We start from the raw sequence: 19,312 nt of genomic DNA, 5'->3' as shown, positions 1-19,312 counted from the left end.
GGTTTGCCAGAAACCATAAAACAAAGAGAGCTGCTGGAATTTGTATCAAAATGGCTGCCAAGTGAATTAAAGTGTCTACCAGAATCAGGTGCTATACTGATTGAGAGGGCACATAGAATTGGCCCGGACAATCAAGTGGAACGACGAAGACCCCGACCAGTAATCTTAAAATTTTTGAACTATCTGGATAAAGTGATGATCCTAGAAGCCTACAGAAAGAAAGGAGAGTTATATCATCAAGGAAATAAATTGCTTTTATTCCAAGACTTTTCACATCAGGTAGCGATGAAACGAAAGGAATACTCTCCAATTTGTAAATCTTTATTCGAAGCGGGCATTAGATTTGCACTTCTCTACCCGGCTAAACTTCGGATATCACAAGATGGCAAAACGTATTTTTTTGAAACTCCTACACTGGCACAAGTATGGGTGGACTCCATTCTTAAAGGACCCACACCACTATCTAAGGAAGGAGACCGATAAGGACAAAATAGTCCGAGCAAAATGCCTTTAAAAGGGGAGCACGATGATGACACTGTTTTGCACAGGAATGATGTTTTTTTTTGTTTTTCTTTTTTCTTTTCCTTTTTTTCTTTTTTTTGATTCATTTCATAGAAATAATTAACAATATAGAAGCACATGTAAAATGGACACGATACGGTAAATATATGGTTTTTCAGCCATATACCAAGATAAAGTTGTTTAGAATAGAGGTATTATATATACTCATAGTGTTACACGTTATGACACTTGATACTAAAAAAAAAAGCTTACAAAAATTGGTATTTAAGATTCACTTGTTTGCAAAGCAAAATAAATGGCCGGAGGGGCCTTTTTATTATAAAACAGTAATTGATAGCACAGAAAGGCACTTAAATAGGCACGATGTTAAACATGTAATTACTTTGTTGTTTAGGAATAATAGTGGGATAAAAGGAGTATTGTACATATTGTTGGCATTAGGTAAAGAAAGAATAAAATGCTCACTGCATAATATAAGATATAAGGGGATAGAAATATATCTTAACTGGTATGCACGGTCTAGATTTGGAATTGGAAATTTCAAACAAAATAAAAAGATAGAGGGGCCTACAGATATAACCCAACAAACGAGAAAAAGCAGGTACCCCTTCAGGAAAGCAGTTCGGTGGGTCGGGAAGGGGAGCTACCCATTTAGAGATTGGAAAATAAGGGGCAGAGATCGGAAATTTGGCATAGATGGTTATGATTTCTAGTAACACAACGATCACCCGCACTACTATAAAGTTTCTGACGTGGAATGTGGAGGGGATGAATTCCCCCCTCAAAAGGAGAAAAGTTTCACAACATTTAAAACGGTTCAGACCTGATGTGGCAGTTTTACAAGAAACCCACTGGAGAGAGGGAGATCCCAATACATTTAAAGACAACTGGTTTTCAGAGTACTTTACCTCCTCTTTTGTGACCAAGAAGCGAGGGGTAATGGTTGTAATAAATAAAACCCTGAGACATGAGGTGGTAGATAAACTACAAGATCCAGAAGGTAGATATCTGTTTCTTAAAATGAAACTGGAGGGAGAGCTATTTACAATAGCTACACTCTATGCCCCTACAGGACCTAACAGGGCCTTTTTTACCGAGATATTTGTTCAGTTACAGGGATGGGCAGAAGGTAAAATAATACTGGGGGGAGATTTTAATGTAACACAACAACAATCCTTAGATAAATCTAACAATATTATCAGGGATACACCACACCCAGCTTTGCATATGTTGATAAACTCACTGGAGTTGACAGATCCATGGAGATACCAACATCCAGTGGATAAAGAATATACTTTTTACTCACACCCACATCACACGTCTACTAGAATAGACTATTGGCTCATACCAACCGCATTATTATCTAGGGTAAAATGCTCTAAAATAGAGGCAATAGCAATATCGGACCATGCTCCCACATGGTTCGAATTAATGCTCCCATCACCGATTACCCAATCTTACAATTGGAGGTTCCCCACATATTTATCGGAGTCGCCTGATTTTCATTCAGCCATGCAGCAGCACTACTTAAATTATGTAAATGATAATGCTCAGCACCTGGACAACATAAATCTATTTTGGGCAGCATCTAAACCTGTAATGCGCGGCCACATAATAGCATATGTGGCAGCCAAACGAAAAATCTTAAACAGCAGGTGTAGAGAACTTAGTGCTGCCGTATCATCTTCTTATGCTGCAATGCTGGATGACAATAACCAGGAAACACGACGTGTATTTACGGAAACAAAGGCACTTTATGACACCACATGTACAGAAAAGGCTCAACATTACATAGACCTCCAAAAGCACAGATATTTTCGTTGGGGAAACAAAGCAGGACGGTTATTAGCATCAGTAGTAAGAGGTAGACGTCCAATAACTCGGATATCGGAAATTATTTCAGAGGAGGGAGAAAAGAGCAGCAGTACAGGGAAAATAGCAGATGCTTTTCTTGATTATTATAAAAATCTGTATTCCTCACCCCAAGATTACCCATCCTTGGGGATGAATTTCCTAAAAAAAGCCAGACTCCCAACACTAACGCAGACAGAGAGCGATATGCTGGTGGACCCCGTGACCGAAATGGAATTTAAATCCGTTATTAAAAAACTGGCTAAAGGCAAATCTCCGGGTCCGGACGGACTAAATGCAGAATATTATAAATTACTATTACCTCAGCTAACAACACATTTACTCACCTTATTTAACCACATTTTGTCAGGTAATGCACCACCGGCAGGATTTAATCAAGCCCGGATTATTGTACTATTGAAAGCAGGCAAAAATCCAAATCATGTAACATCATACAGGCCTATTTCACTGTTAAATCAGGATTTGAAAATATTAACGACCATCATAGCCCAAAGACTACAATCAGTACTACCAAAATTATTGCATCCTGCACAAACAGGCTTTATACAGGGCAGATCATCGGTACATAATATCCGCCAGGTAATAGCAGCCCAGATACAATCCAAACTCTTAGTGGGGGGTAAATCTTTATTATTGAGTTGTGATGCCGATAAGGCCTTTGACAGAGTGTCCTGGTCACACCTGTTAAGGGTATTCCATATGCAAAGACTGGGGGTGGGATTTGTTACTCTCTTTCGAAGTCTATATGCCTCACCCACAGCCTGTCTGACGATAAATGGTCTAAATACTTCTTACTTTGGACTGACCCGAGGTACCAGACAGGGCTGCCCTTTATCCCCTTTATTATTTAATTTGGCGATTGATCCTCTAATTAGAACATTCTATTTGCAGTCAGACTGGCGGGGTGTGCAGGTGGGATCCGTAGAATTGAAGGTATCAGCATACGCAGACGATCTTCTTCTATACTTTGCCAACCCCCAAGAGGCCTTCCCCAGCTTTCTGCAAACACTATCTGAATTTGAACAGATATCAGGGTTTATAATTAATAAATCCAAAACTAAAGCATTAGAATTAAATGAAGGTGCGAAAATGGGGTGGGCCCATGATTTCCCATTTCTCTGGGCAGAACATTCTATTACATATCTCGGACTGGTTATAACTAGGGACCCAAATGACCTGTACTCTGCTAATTATATACCCATAATAAAAAGAGTGCTGGCAGACTACAGATCATGGCAGACACTCCCATTGTCGTATATTGGAAGATGCCATCTCATTAAAATGGTTTCATTTCCGCGTTTACTGTATGTCATTCAAATGTTACCCGGTTTGATTAAAGATTCAGACATCCAGATTTTAAATAGGGCGAGTAGCAAATTTATATGGGAAGGAAAAAAACCCCGAATATCGTTGTATAAATTAACTCAAAAGACCTCATTAGGAGGCATCAACCTCCCATGTATTAAGAGCTATACTTTAGCAGCAAATCTCAGATATGGGATAGACTGGATACATTCGACGGAGAACTATGTAAACTTGGCTCTTGAACAGGCCTTCTGTAACGAGATACCCTTAATAAGTTTATTGCACATGAGACCATCAAAGTACCCGCCGAATGTATCCAGTAATTTGTTGTTGATGTCAGCATGTAGGGCCTGGAGAATGGCCAGAACCAAAATGGGAATGTCTACTTATAATACGATTTTCCAACCTTTATTTTATGATATGTCAACCGACACAGTGATATTGCAGGATGCTAAAATGGTTAAAAAATACAACAAGGCGGGATTAAGCTTGCTGTCACATGTGTTAGATAACGATTGTACAACTATAATGCCATATCAAGCCTTATGTGAAAAATATGAGAATATATCAATACCTATATATATATACTTTCAGATAAGAAGCCATGTGATGAGAGTACTGAATAAAACACCAATATTGAAAAAGATACAGGGGTTAGACAATATGATACGGCGGAGGGAAAACAGATTAAATACAACCTCAGTAATATATGGACATATTAAGAAACAAATAATATTAGAAGGAGTAAACATAGGTTTGACAAAATGGCTAATAGACCTCCCAAATATACAGCTACAGGAGTTATTAAATGCGTTCATTCGTATAAATAAAAACTTAGTCTCGGCTACATACGCAGAAATGCAGTATAAAATGCTACACAGGGCGTATTATACACCTAAACGCAGAATGCAGATGGGCATAACATCAGAATCGACCTGCTTTAAATGCAAAGCACCAGAGGCAGACATAATGCACTGTATGTGGCAATGCCCAGAGGTTAAGGCATTCTGGATAGAAATTAGCCGATATATAATGTCTAGATATCAAATTGATTGTCCTCTCACCCCAGAATGGGCCCTTTGGGACATAATCCCGGGAGTAAATGCTTTAAGTCTAACACAGGGACAAAAAATATTATTAACAAAGATATTCGCGGCGGCAAGGAAAACAATTCTATCTCAGTGGATATCGGCCAGTACATTGGGAATAGCATTGTTGGAACCCCGAATCACTCATCTGTTCCAGATGGACTGGCTAGAAATGTCACTGAGAAAAGAAGAAAAAATAAAGAAATTTTTCTCTGTTTGGTTACCACATATTAAATCATTACCTGCAGATCTAAAAAACACTCTAAGATCAAATATCCAAACAACTTCTTGGTATGAAAGGGAAATAGCACAAGCGGGTAAACAACCATTCTAAAACCAATAGTAAGATAGTAACAAGGAGGGGGAGGAATAAAACAGCTTAGGAGATAAAGTAATAAATATAGTAACAAGAAATGTACAGTAGAAAATGGGTAGGTAACCAGAAGAAATAAATAAGAGAGAGATAAAGTATAAAGAAAAATATAGACAAACCCAGGAGAACATCGATAAAAGAAATAGAAAAAGGGAATATAAGTATAAGGATAAAAAGAAGGCAACCTCAGGTCTAGATAACCGCCACTCTAAACAGATCTTTATTTATAGGAATTTTACTAATAGCACACCAACACGCAGGATGAAATATCTGTGACGTAATACTTGAGATGTAATTTTTATGAAGAGGTATTTACCTTTCCATGTTATATTTATGTATGTATGTATGGATGAAGTATATTTGTAAGTTTTGTTTGAATGAAAGTAGAATGAGGGACACTAGTTATGTGAGAGATAACTGGGTCCGGATGTGAATGCAAAAAAAAAAAAAGAAAGGTGGCGTTAGGTGAGAGATAACAAAGCCGGAAATTGTATATATGTAAGTTATGATATACTGTATGAAATTGTATTGTATTGTAAGCTTGTTTTTTTTATTTTATTTTGTTTTTTGTATTGTATGATTTTTTATGTAGACATGCACGATATATGATCATGTCTGATGTATGTATTTTTTCTGAAAATTGATAAATAAATATTTAAAAAAAAAAAAAAAAACAAGAGATAAATGCAAGGGTGATAAGGAAAGATAAACGTCCAGCCAATCAGCTGCTAACTGCCATGTTACAGGCTGTGTTTGAAAAAAGTCAGTAAGGAGCTGATTGGCTGGACGTTTATCTCTCCTTATCACCCTTGCATTTATCTCTTGTTAAGGCTTAATACATCTGCCTCACTGTTACTGCAGCCTCGTGTGTCTCACCTTATCCCATGGGATTTATCTAGGTGACTCAGAAGGTCAATGAGTCTTCTGTGATGGATGAAGAAGTCCTGAACCGGGTGTACGGGATACCTGTGTACCAGGGACACCGCAGCACTCTCCGACAGGGACCATACCTTCGATTTAAATCTCCCCCTCCTAAGTCCAAACCACTAAGGCCTAAAGTTCTGGAGACTGTAAGAGGTAAGTGACTTGGAAAAGGGACCAAAAGTTCCAAAACATTTTGAAATGAAGTTTAATTGTGCCAGAATGCGTTGAATTTTAGCATCCAATATTTTAATATTGACATTTTTGGGATAGGCCTATTGACTGTCTCTAAGCAGCGTAGATCTATCAACCCGGAACCACTCTGTACCACTACCAATTTTTTTAGTGAGACTCATTTTGTACCTTCCAGTAGTACCTGGTAGGTTTGTCCTGCCCCATAAAAACCCACCACTCAAGGGGTTAAAGCACATTTTTAGGGGCACATTGACCAAGGTCTGAACAAAAGACTTTCAAATACAACAAAATAACACACGTACTAATTACAGCACCAATATGCCCAGGTGAGGGGGCACAAATTGATATCTATCAGTTAGTGCCCCCTCACCTAGTCAGATTAATATTCAATTTTTGATTGTGCATATTGAATTATTATGTACAACATATTAAGATTATTGCCATATTTCGGAAGGTGTATTTTGGGTAGAGCACTCCCTATCTACTCCCTCTGTGTGTGTTATTTGTGTGTGTTATTTGTGTGTTGTCCGTGTCATTGTGTGTCAATTTTATTCCTAATTTGTAATAATATTAAAAGTTAAGTTTTAAATACTAAAACTTAAAATAATATTTTTTCCAAAGCCGTGCCCCCCAAAAAAGAGAGTACTTTTCTCTTTCTTCTCAACGTACAAATACAGAATTGCAAAGCTTAATTTTCCCATGTATTTAAAAAGCCAATTGTTTTATGTGTGCAATGTGATACGTAGGTTATGTTATTTATTTCCTAGGTGTCAAGGTAAAGTCTGCTAAGATACAGACCCATTCTTCTGAGCTAACGAGAGTCGTTACCAAATCGCCTGATTTATCAGTACCAAAGGATTATGGGCCCCAGTATGTGTTCAGTCCAACCAGGGAGACCGATACCTCGTGCGTTCCTATGGAGGGGCATCTCATCCCAATGGCTATTCCACTAGGTAAGAGACATGGTTCCGAAACTTTTATCAGGACGTCCCTAGGCCAAAAGCTTCTAACTGAGAAATCCATATAGAATGATTAAGTACAGTGTCCTGTCATCCTTGGGGTCAGTTATGTGGTGGTGGACAGGGGGAAGCTTTCGGTTTGTCCCCATATCATGTGATTGGTTGTTGGTATGTGGTCTTGGACCACCAATCCGTGGCAAGCGCCCTCTGGCGGACAGTTTGGGAACGCACATGTCGTCAGACTGGATGTTTCATTTTGAACAAAATCATTGTTGTCGTTCGATGACATGAGGCATTATGGGTAAGGGTCATAGGGTCGGCTGCATGAAGGATCGATATTCACTAGGTCGCAGACTGAAGGTAGACAGGGCTTAAGTCGACGTGGCTAAGGTTGACAGGGTCGGTAGATCAACAAGCATTAGGTCGACAGTGAAAAGGTCGACATGAGTTTTTCACTGGTTTTTGTCCCGAATGTCGGCGCACTATTTTATTCTCCCTCCACGCTGTAGTGGATGGTAGGGTATAAAACACCGCATGGCGGCTAAAAAAACATGAAAATTTGATGTTGACTTTTTGAATGTCGACCTTAGCCATGTCAACCTATTTTAGGTGTCAACCTAATTCATGTCTACCTAAGGGCCGTATCCCAGGCATTATAAGCCTAGTCCTTAGACACCAAGACACCTGAGAAGGGGGGGGGGGGGGAGAATGTCGGGGAAATGGCGGGCTAGTGCTTGTTTTCTAAATAAGTCGAATCTACACTGTCGACGATAACCTCTAGTTGTCGAATCCTCGTCCGTTTTCGACAATCCGCAAAGTTTTTTTGCGATCCACAGGCTTTCCGACTGTCGGGACAGTTTCTGACAGTCAGACGATGGAATACCGATGATTGAATTGGCCGATGGGAAATATTCTGACAGTCGGTAAAAAGATGGATACCCCCAGAGGTGGCCAAGTCGAGTGACATTACTGTAAACAGCGCTATAAGGAAAGAGCTTTGAATGATGCATTCTTATTCCTGCCACTAGATGTCACTTCAGGATGTTCTCCCAGACATATCCATCCTATACAGGTCACCTCACATGACTCTGGAAGCCAGCCTCCACCTACTCCTCTAGGAACAAAAGGGTTCTCATTTAGCCGTTAAATCTGCATTTTACTGGTTTTTTACATTTTATGATCAATATCTATTCATTTCTTTTCTGTGGTTACTAAAAAAAACGAGACCACTTGCATCAACCAGTCTGGGTCTGTCCAGCACATGTCAAATGTAGAATTCAATGTACTTGTGTTTGGTGGCTGTACATGGGAGATGTGAGCCACAGCCGGTTCTTGCAGCGGGACACTAGTCTTATATTAATGTAGTTTATCCATCAGCAATCGGGGGACAGCAATGGTGGGTTATGCTGTGTCTTCTAGGACCTAGAACAAGCTGCGGCTCTCCAGCTGATGGGAAACAACACATCCCAGCATGCTCTGCAGCCATTTCAGTGTTTACTAGTCGCAGGGAATGCTGGGATGTTTCGTTTTACAACAGCTAGAGAGGCCTGTCTTGAAACAATTAGACCTTTCTCTCCTATAACCCACTGATCCTTAGTATATTAAGGTGGCAGGTGACACTGAAGGTGGAAGCATTGGAGGAAGCCTGTTGGTGATGGTGCATTTATCTATGGGGGACCTGAAGGCTGTTTCAAAGCATCATGCTTACAGTAGTGCAACTTTGGTCATTTACATCTGTTTCCCCAACAGCCCCAGTAGCGCACGCAGGGGGGGTTTATGAGTACCCAGAAACCCCCCCAGGAGTCTAAGGGCCCTAGTCTGAAAGCTGAGAGTCCCCTCTTTCCATGGCTACAAGAATTTTGAAAATCGGCCCTTGGAAACCGGAGATATCTGACATCAAACAGTGGTCCCCATCCAAGCCTGTTAATTGCTCTTCCCAGTCAGATATTTCAGGTTCTGTCTAACTTAGAGTTTTTCTGAGGGTATATTCCAAAAGCTGTGACTCTCCCCCTGTGAGGGACACTAGTAGCTTGTCTCTACTGTTCCCAGAACCAGAGATATCAGCCTTCCAGCAGCTGGTTACTGCTCCAGCTCCACACACCTGGTATGTAGTTTTATATACTGGTTGGCGGATTGCTCTGCCTCCTGAACTCTGATCCCCTAGTCACCAATATCATTTGGTAGGTGGGATTCTCTAGTTTTCAATTCCATTAAAATCTAAGAAATCTATTTTTGGGAACTGGAGACATCTTCAGTCAAGCAAGCTGTCCTCCCCCCAGAAAATTATGAATAATAAGCCCACTCCACTATACACCCCTCCTCTGCGTATTAAACACCCTCTACCACCCTGGAAGTTATGTATCAGGGCCCCTTCATTCAGCCCAATGCCCCCTTCTCCCACCCCATCTCCCACCATCTGTGCAGTAAAAGGGTAATTAGTGGAAATTACTGATCCAGGCCCTACATGCTGATCGGTTGATATAATACCCCCTACCACCCGGGGGACATCAAAGCTTCCCCCACCCCTACCGCTGGAGGATAGGTAGGGGCCCCAATACATTGCTATGCCCAGGGGTCTACACTGCTGTTAAAGCCCCTGTATGTATGTATCTATGTGTGTATATGTGTATATATATATATATATATATATATATATAGATTCTGTCATTCCGCACTCCCAGCCAACAATGTAACAAGTCGCGGTGCTCCTTTAAGGTGACACAATGTGTCCCAATTTATAGCAGGGTTGGATATTCCAATAAGGGCACTCACCAGTAAATCATGAAAAGTTTATTTAGGGTACATTACCAATCAGGCATAGTCGTCAGTCTACGTTTCGGCCACCAGGTGGCCTTTCTCAAGACAGGTCAGCTTAGACATCCACACAGTACTGACTCTTGTACTGTGTGGATGTCTAAGCTGACCTGTCTTGAGAAAGGCCACCTGGTGGCCGAAACGTAGACTGACGACTATGCCTGATTGGTAATGTACCCTGAATAAACTTTTCATGATTTACTGGTGAGTGCCCTTATTGGAATATCCAACCCTGCTATATATATATATATATATATATATATATATATACAGTAGTATGAAACAAAGAGGCACTCCAGCGGTCTTGGTGAAAAAGCAAAAGTTTACTGTGAAACAGACGTTTCGGGGATATACACACCCCTTCTTCAAGTGTACAATAATAATAATAATGGTTATTGTACACTTGAAGAAGGGGTGTGTATATCCCCGAAACGTCTGTTTCACAGTAAACTTTTGCTTTTTCACCAAGACCGCTGGAGTGCCTCTATTTGTTTCATACTACTGTTTATCTATTGGGATTGGAAGGCACCCGCGGCAGCTGCAAACAGCCACTCGTGGAGTGCCAGGCTGAATACGCATATATATATATATATATATATATATATATATATATATATATATATATATATATATATATATATATTTTATTATTATTATTATTATTATACAATTGGTCTATCTATAATACTTTAACTGACCCGGCATATACTGGGTCACCTAAGTGTCCATCTCCGTGCTTTGCTCCGCCCCTCTGGAAACCCCCTTCTGAAAATCCTGCGTTTGCCCCTGAGCCCTGTAGAGTTATTTCCTTTCACAGTACTAGAAGTACTTGCTAGAGATCCAGATACCCCTTAATATTTGGCAGTCTCAAGTGAATCCTCCTAGGGTAGAGAAAAACACTTTGCCAGGTCAGTGATGCCAGATCTTGCTGGTCCTTGTACGCTACGACAATCTAGTGTGTCAATAAGCTCACATGAGACAGTTAAATGTTTTTTTACCATTCTGGCTAGAATTAAAAGTGCTATTTTAAATCTCTAGAGGAACATCCCTGGCAAGGAAAAGTACAATAATAGTTAATGGTTTACAGTCATTTTGCCCCTTCACTGTGAGTGGCCTGCCAAAAAGTTATGAAGAATGCCATAATGGTGAGCACTTTCCTTCTGCGGATAGTCCCAAATGTCACTTTCCAGTAAGAGTTCTTGGAACACCACTCAGAGGCCATTATTCAGATCTGAGCTCAGTACAAATTTGTTCTCAAAATGGGCAAAACCATGCTGCGGGGCAGATGTAACGTGTGCATAGAGAGTTAATTTTGGGTGGGGTGTGTTGAAACTGAAATCTAAATTGCAGTGTAACAATAAAGCAGTCAGTATTTACCCTGCACAGAAAAAAAATAACTCCCCCAAATCTAACTTTCTCTGTACATGTTACATCTGCCCCACCTGCAGTGCAGCATCGTTTTGGCCATTCTGAGAACAAATTTATACTGCAATCAGATCTGAATAAGGGCCAGAGTGCCAGTCTGTTCATGAGCAATACAAGCCAGGAGGAAGTCCTGTCTGGAATTTACTGTGGCCCTCCAGCTGTTGTTAAACTACACATCCCAGCATGCCTTGCCTGGGTTTTAGTATTCCCTAATAGCAAAACTGTGGCAAGGCATGCTGGGACGTGTAGTGATAAGTTGTCAGGTGAATGTGCGAATAAGGGCGTGAAATAATGACGGTGTATATTTATTTGTGCTACTGTATTGGTTACAGGGCGTTCGCGGTTTGAAGGGGCTGCTCCTCTACCATCATCTGTAATTCTTGGTCCACCTTGTCCAGTAACGGTAAATGTATCTGTTCCGTCTGTGTCTCCTAAACCCCAAGCGAAGGCTGTGAAACCCAATGTAGCGGTGGTGGAGATGAGGTCTGAGAAGAAGGACCCCCCACAGCTGAGTGTCCAGGTACATAACCGATATAACCTTTTATCGTCTGTAAATAGATGTATATAGATACTGTATGCTTTCTCCTTCAGTCTTTATTTTGTGGTTTTATTTTTTTTATTTCCTGTGACTTAAATGTCCTGAAAGAGGCCCTTTATAATAATGTCTTAAGGGGTCATTCAGACATGATCGCTGCTCTGCGAAATTACAGTGCTCTGCGATCAGATAGCCACCGCCCCAGCAGAGTGCCTGGAAATGGCTTGCAAAAATCACGCCAATCGGCGAATAGCTGGAAATCCATTTGCAAGATGATTTTTCCACTGTGCGTAGCTTAGAACCGACTCTTCCTGTGCGTTAGAAACGGGCTGATCGGGGCCGGAGCTGATGTCACACGCCTTCCCTGAAAACGCCTGGGCACTCCTACGTTTTCCTTGATACTACCAGAAAACGGGCAGTTACTACCCCCAAATGCCGTCTTCCTGTCAATCAACTTGCGTAAGGCCAGCGATCAGAATAGATGCTGGATTTTTTTCGCTGCACGGCTTCACGCATGTATGCTATGATCCGTACACAGGGCTGCAATCAGGTCTGAATAACCCCCTTAGTTTTAAATGTAGATTGAATATTGACTGTATTATGAATCAGTTTGACTAGGCTGTAGTTGTATACTCTATGGCAGCGGTTCCCAACCTTTTTTTTCTCTCCCGTACCCCTTCATTAGGCTTTTCATTTATGAGTCCCCCCTGCTCTCAATTTGAAATATCCACAACACTTACGAGTGGAGTGTAAGTGAGCTATATATATATATATCCTTATGTTAAGGAATAACGGAGGAGTAGTGTGCGGTCAGGAATCGGGCCCCTCTGTGTCTGGCCGCTGGCTGTGTATTGTCTCCGGTAGCGGAGAAGTAGTGTGCGGTCAGGCATCGGGTCCCTCTGTGTCTGGCCGCTGGCTGTTTACTGTCTCCGGTAGCGGAGGAGTAGTGTGCGGTCAGGAATCGGGTCCCTCTGTGTCTGGCTGCTGGCTGTGTACTGTCTCCGGTAGCGGAGGAGTAGTGTGCGGTCAGGAATCGGGTCCCTCTGTGTCTGGCCGCTGGCTGTGTACTGTCTCCGGTAGCGGAGGAGTAGTGTGCGGTCAGGAATCGGGTCCCTCTGTGTCTGGCCGCTGGCTGTGTACTGTCTCTGGTAGTGGAGGAGTAGTGTGCGGTCAGGAATCGGGTCCCTCTGTGTCTAGCCGCTGACTGTGTACTGTCTCCGGTAGCGGAGGAGTAGTGTGCGGTCAGGAATCGGGACCCTCTGTGTCTGGCTGCTGGCTGTGTGCTGTCTCCGGTAGTGGAGGAGTAGTGTGCGGTCAGGAATCAGGCCCCTCTGTGTCTGGCCGCTGGCTGTGTACTGTCTCCAGGAGCGGAGGAGTAGTGTGCGGTCAGGAATCAGGCCCCTCTGTGTCTGGCCGCTGGCTGTGTGCTGTCTCCGGGAGCGTAGGAGTAGTGTGCGGTCAGGAATCGGGCCCCTCTGTGTCTGGCGGCTGGCTGTGTACTGTCTCCGGTAGCAGAGAAGTAGTGTGCGGTCAGGAATCGGGTCCCTCTGTGTCTGGCCGCTGGCTGTGTGATGTCTCCGGTAGCGGAGGAGTAGTGTGCGGTCAGGAATCAGGTCCCTCTGTGTCTGGCCGCTGGATGTGTATTGTCTCCGGTAGCGGAGAAGTAGTGTGCGGTCAGGAATCGGGTCCCTCTGTGTCTGGCCGCTGGCTGTTTACTGTCTCCGGTAGCGGAGGAGTAGTGTGCGGTCAGGAATCGGGTCCCTCTGTGTCTGGCTGCTGGCTGTGTACTGTCTCCAGTAGCGGAGGAGTAGTGTGCGGTCAGGAATCGGGTCCCTCTGTGTCTGGCCGCTGGCTGTGTACTGTCTCCGGTAGCGGAGGAGTAGTGTGCGGTCAGGAATCGGGTCCCTCTGTGTCTGGCCGCTGGCTGTGTACTGTCTCTGGTAGCGGAGGAGTAGTGTGCGGTCAGGAATCGGGTCCCTCTGTGTCTAGCTGCTGGCTGTGTGCTGTCTCCGGTAGTGGAGGAGTAGTGTGCGGTCAGGAATCAGGCCCCTCTGTGTCTGGCCGCTGGCTGTGTACTGTCTCCAGGAGCGGAGGAGTAGTGTGCGGTCAGGAATCAGGCCCCTCTGTGTCTGGCCGCTGGCTGTGTGATGTCTCCGGTAGCGGAGGAGTAGTGTGCGGTCAGGAATCGGGTCTCTCTGTGTCTGGCCGCTGGCTGTGTACTGTCTCCGGTAGTGGAGGAGTAATGTGCGGTCAGGAATCGGGTCCCTCTGTGTCTGCCTGCTGGCTGTGTACTGTCTCCGGTAGCGGAGGAGTAGTGTGCGGTCAGGAATCGGGTCCCTCTGTGTCTGCCCGCTGGCTGTGTACTGTCTCCGGTAGCGAAGGAGTAGTGTGCGGTCAGGAATCAGGTCCCTCTGTGTCTGGCTGCGGGCTGTGTACTGTCTCCGGTAGTGGAGGAGTAGTGTGCGGTCAGGAATCGGTTTCTTCTGTGTCTGGCCGCGGGCTGTGTACTGTCTCTGGTAGTGGAGGAGCAGTGTGTGGTCAGTAATTGGGTCCCTCTGTGTCTGGCCGCTGGCTGTGTACTGTCTCCGGTAGCGGAGGAGTAGTGTGCGGTCAGGAATCGGGTCCCTCTGTGTCTGGCCGCTGGCTGTGTACTGTCTCCGGTAGCGGAGGAGTAGTGTGCGGTCAGGAATCGGGTCCCTCTGTGTCTGGCCGCTGGCTGTGTACTGTCTCCGGTAGCGGAGGAGTAGTGTGCGGTCAGGAATCGGGTCTCTCTGTGTCTGGCCGCTGGCTGTGTACTGTCTCCGGTAGCGGAGGAGTAGTGTGCGGTCAGGAATCGGGTCCCTCTGTGTCTGGCCGCTGGCTGTGTACTGTCTCCGGTAGCGAAGGAGTAGTGTGCGGTCAGGAATCAGGTCCCTCTGTGTCTGGCTGCGGGCTGTGTACTGTCTCCGGTAGTGAAGGAGTAGTGTGCGGTCAGGAATCGGTTTCTTCTGTGTCTGGCCGCGGGCTGTGTACTGTCTCTGGTAGCGGAGGAGCAGTGTGTGGTCAGGAATCGGGTCCCTCTGTGTCTGGCTGCGTACTGTCTCCAATAGCGGAGGAGTAGTGTGTGGTCAGGAATCGGGTCTCTCTGTGTCTGGCCGCTGGCTGTGTACTGTCTCCGGTAGCGGAGGAGTAGTGTGCGGTCAGGAATCGGGTCCCTCTGTGTCTGGCCGCTGGCTGTGTACTGTCTCCGGTAGCGAAGGAGTAGTGTGCGGTCAGGAATCAGGTCCCTCTGTGTCTGGCTGCGGGCTGTGTACTGTCTCCGGTAGTGGAGGAGTAGTGTGCGGTCAGGAATCGGTTTCTTCTGTGTCTGGCCTCGGGCTGTGTACTGTCTCTGGTAGCGGAGGAGCAGTGTGTGGTCAGGAATCGGGTCCCTCTGTGTCTGGCTGCTGGCTGTGTACTGTCTCCGGTAGCGGAGGAGTAGTGTGCGGTCAGGAATCGGGTCTCTCTGTGTCTGGCCGCTGGCTGTGTACTGTCTCCGGTAGCGGAGGAGTAGTGTGCGGTCAGGAATCGGGTCCCTCTGTGTCTGGCCGCTGGCTGTGTACTGTCTCCGGTAGCGAAGGAGTAGTGTGCGGTCAGGAATCAGGTCCCTCTGTGTCTGGCTGCGGGCTGTGTACTGTCTCCGGTAGTGGAGGAGTAGTGTGCGGTCAGGAATCGGTTTCTTCTGTGTCTGGCCGCGGGCTGTGTACTGTCTCTGGTAGCGGAGGAGCAGTGTGTGGTCAGGAATCGGGTCTCTCTGTGTCTGGCCGCTGGCTGTGTACTGTCTCCGGTAGCGGAGGAGTAGTGTGCGGTCAGGAATCGGGTCCCTCTGTGTCTGGCCGCTGGCTGTTTACTGTCTCCGGTAGCGGAGGAGTAGTGTGCGGTCAGGAATCGGGTCCCTCTGTGTCTGGCCGCTGGCTGTTTACTGTCTCTGGTAGCAGCGGAGTAGTGTGCGGTCAGGAATCAGGCCCCTCTTTGTCTGGCCGCTGGCTGTGTGCGGTCAGGAATCAGGTCCCTCTGTGTCTGGTAACTGGCTGTGTACTGTCTCCGGTAGCGGAGGAGTAGTGTGCGGTCAGGAATCGGGTCCCTCTGTGTGTGGCCGCTGGCTGTGTACTGTCTCCAGTAGAGGAGGAGTAGTGTGCGGTCAGGAATCGGGTCCCTCTGTGTCTGGCCGCTGGCTGTGTACTGTCTCCGGTAGCGGAGGAGTAGTGTGCGGTCAGGAATCAGGCCCCTCTGTGTCTGGCCGCTGGCTGTGTGCTGTCTCCGGTAGCGGAGGAGTAGTGTGCGGTCAGGAATCGGGTCCCTCTGTGTCTGGCCGCTGGCTGTGTACTGTCCGGTAGTGGAGGAGTAGTGTGCGGTCAGGAATCGGGTCCCTCTGTGTCTGGCCGCTGGCTGTGTACTGTCTCCGGTAGCGGAGGAGTAGTGTGCGGTCAGGAATCAGGTCCTCTGTGTCTGGCCGCTGGCTGTGTGCTGTCTCCGGTAGCGTAGGAGTAGTGTGCGGTCAGGAATCAGGCCCTCTGTGTCTGGCCGCTGGCTGTGTACTGTCTCCGGTAGCAGAGGAGTAGTGTGCGGTCAGGAATTGGTTCCCTCTGTGTCTGGCCGCTGGCTGTGTACTGTCTCCGGTAGCGGAGGAGTAGTGTGCGGTCAGGAATCAGGCCCCTCTGTGTCTGGCCGCTGGCTGTGTGCTGTCTCCGGTAGCGGAGCAGTAGTGTGCGGTCAGGAATCGGGTCCCTCTGTGTCTGGCCGCTGGCTGTGTACTGTCTCCGGTAGCGGAGGAGTAGTGTGCGGTCAGGAATCGGGTCCCTCTGTGTCTGGCCGCTGGCTGTGTACTGTCTTCGGTAGCGGAGGAGTAGTGTGCGGTCAGGAATCGGGTCCCTCTGTGTCTGGCTGCTGGCTGAGTACTGTCTCCAGTAGTGGAGGAGTAGTGTGCGGTCAGGAATCGGGTCCCTCTGTGTCTGGCCGCTGGCTGTGTACTGTCTCCGTTAGCGTAGGAGTAGTGTGCGGTCAGGAATCAGGTCCCTCTGTGTCTGGCCACTGGCTGCGTACTGTCTCCGGGGTTCCCGATAATGCCTGTGGGATTAATGCTGATCGTTGATATTTAAGGGCAGCGCAGGTAGCTTCCAGTGGATTGCTGGTCGGGCAAACCCACAGGGAGATGCTGATGCTGCAGACGGAACCAGAAGTGACACAACATGGCTCATCTCCACGGCAACGGGAGACTTCTTCCACCATCAGGAGACTTCTTCCGCCTATACCAATATTATTTTCAAGTACCCCCAACCAGTCCGCAGAGTACCCCCGTGGAAGGGGTATGAGTACCCCAGGTTGGGAACCGCTGCTCTATGGTGTCCGTATTTAGTGAAGAAGATTTTAGTTACTGATTAGATACGGGGGAGATGAAGGCCAGCTCCATCATATGTGCAGTTATCACCTGGCATCATCAGAACCTGTAACAAGTGACCCATTACACTAATACAGTACACGTATTCTTTCTCTAGGTGCTACCTTGTGTTGATATAGACAGCATAGCCAGTGACAGCCCGGACACAAGCCAGAGAGGTCCCAGTACAGATCCTACACCTCGTACACCCAGTCCTGTTAAACCGGACATACAGGTAACTATTCACTGCCCATGAAGTGGTTATAGATATGTATATCCCCGCAGCGCCTAACACAGTACCTAAACAAAAGAGAAAATCAGCAGCTTATGGCTCATACACATGGGGCGATTTCTGCTAGCCTGCCTGCTGAGCGTTGTACGCTTGGGAAATCACCATTGCGCTTCCTGGTGGCTAGATCACCCGTAAACACGTAGCAAGGTGTGTATGGACAATCTATGCGGACCAGTTTTCTCTGGTTAGAACACTGGCGATCTGATGTAGTCAGGATCTAGTCAGGTGACGGCGACACACGGGACCGTACATCGCCATCGTTATGGGGGATACATACGGAGCGATCCGTGCTTAATTAACGAGTTGTAAACATCCAGGCAGTAAGCACTCAACTGTCATCTTATAGGCTGTGTTTGAAAAATGAAAGTAAGGAGCTGATTGGCTGGCCATTTATAACTCTTGATCACCCGCGTGTTTATCACTTTTTAAGGCTGAATACCTCTGCCCCACTGTTAGGATGAGAGATGGGATAGGTTAATAGATAGGCGGCAATTTAAGCTTTGGGATTGAATGAGCAGCAAAAGGTGACCGCTACTCTCTGCTGTGAAGTTTGGAAATAAGCGCTACGATGCCGCAGTGACCGCTGCCACTAATATTGGTGCCAATGGGTCACTTACTAAACCCGTTTGTATTGTTGTAGAAATATCCCATCTTACATTGCCAGGGGATCTCTAGTGTGACATTAAATTATTATGGGGAATGGAATGCAAACAATGGAACTGTAGTAAAGGACTGTTCTCTACAAATACATTTTACCACCTTCATAGAAATGATTTCCTGCAACAACAATATTGTACGGTCCGAAGTCATCCACAGTCTCCCAGGGAGCAAAGAATGGAAATGTTTTGCAGATACATAGGGCCTGATTCAGGCTTCATCGTATGGTGTCGTCAATCTCTGATGGGGTCTGCGCATGCAGAATTATGCACATGCTCAAATCTCCTAAAAATGTTAGGGCGGGCAGCTGATGTCACATGACATCATAGCGCTCCTTCTGGGAACTTCTAAGGGCAGGGCGCTGCTGCACGGGGGCAGCATAAAGGGGGCGGACCGGGCCTGCCAACGTCACTATTGTGGCCACTGCCATCATGAAAGGGGCCGGGCCCGGCCGGCACCGTCAACGTCATGAAAGGGGCAGGACCCGCCGCCACTGCTATGAAAGGGGGTGGGCCTGACCCCACACAAGAAACTGCGCTGCCGGTAAAGCGCCGGGCATCGCCATCTATGGCGGCGCTGCTAGACTGTCTACGTTTTAGCGTACACATCTATTAATGGGGGGGGGGCATTTGGTAGGGTGGTGGGTGCGTTTACTTTTTCGCTATGCTGCAGACATACGTATAACAGGTCTGAATCAGGCACACATTACAGTTGAATGTTGGCTCCTTAGAAAGGTGTCATCTGCTTTTACAGTTGTTTGTTCCACTTTGCTCGCTCCCAGCACTGAGAAGACGACCTCTCGATAGATTATATATATATATATATATATATAGAGGCCCCATAGGGTTGCATAGCTCATGGGTTAAAGCCTATGCAGTCCATTAGAGCTTTCATTGCATTTAGCGCAGATGAATTATTCATATTTTAATTACTCATCCAGCATAACAAACAATCCGCCC

At 46.0% G+C, this 19,312-nt stretch overlaps 1 protein-coding gene across 1 annotated transcript in view; it reads left to right on the top strand.

Annotated features, from left to right (window-relative positions):
- KIAA0586 (KIAA0586 ortholog) overlaps nt 1–19,312 on the top strand; it is a 132,381-nt gene that overhangs the window by 42,799 nt on the left and 70,270 nt on the right. Inside the window, exons 15-18 of the mRNA XM_083167290.1 lie at nt 6,060–6,237; nt 7,044–7,229; nt 11,807–11,994; nt 17,523–17,639. Coding sequence (XP_083023416.1) covers nt 6,060–6,237; nt 7,044–7,229; nt 11,807–11,994; nt 17,523–17,639 — 669 coding nt within the window. The remainder of the gene's footprint in view (nt 1–6,059; nt 6,238–7,043; nt 7,230–11,806; nt 11,995–17,522; nt 17,640–19,312) is intronic.

The sequence above is a fragment of the Crinia signifera genome, chromosome 12, assembly GCF_055691185.1.
Source record: "Crinia signifera chromosome 12, ASM5569118v1, whole genome shotgun sequence".
Classification (NCBI taxonomy): Eukaryota; Metazoa; Chordata; class Amphibia; order Anura; family Myobatrachidae; genus Crinia; species Crinia signifera.
This window is presented reverse-complemented; position numbering and strand designations above follow the sequence as displayed.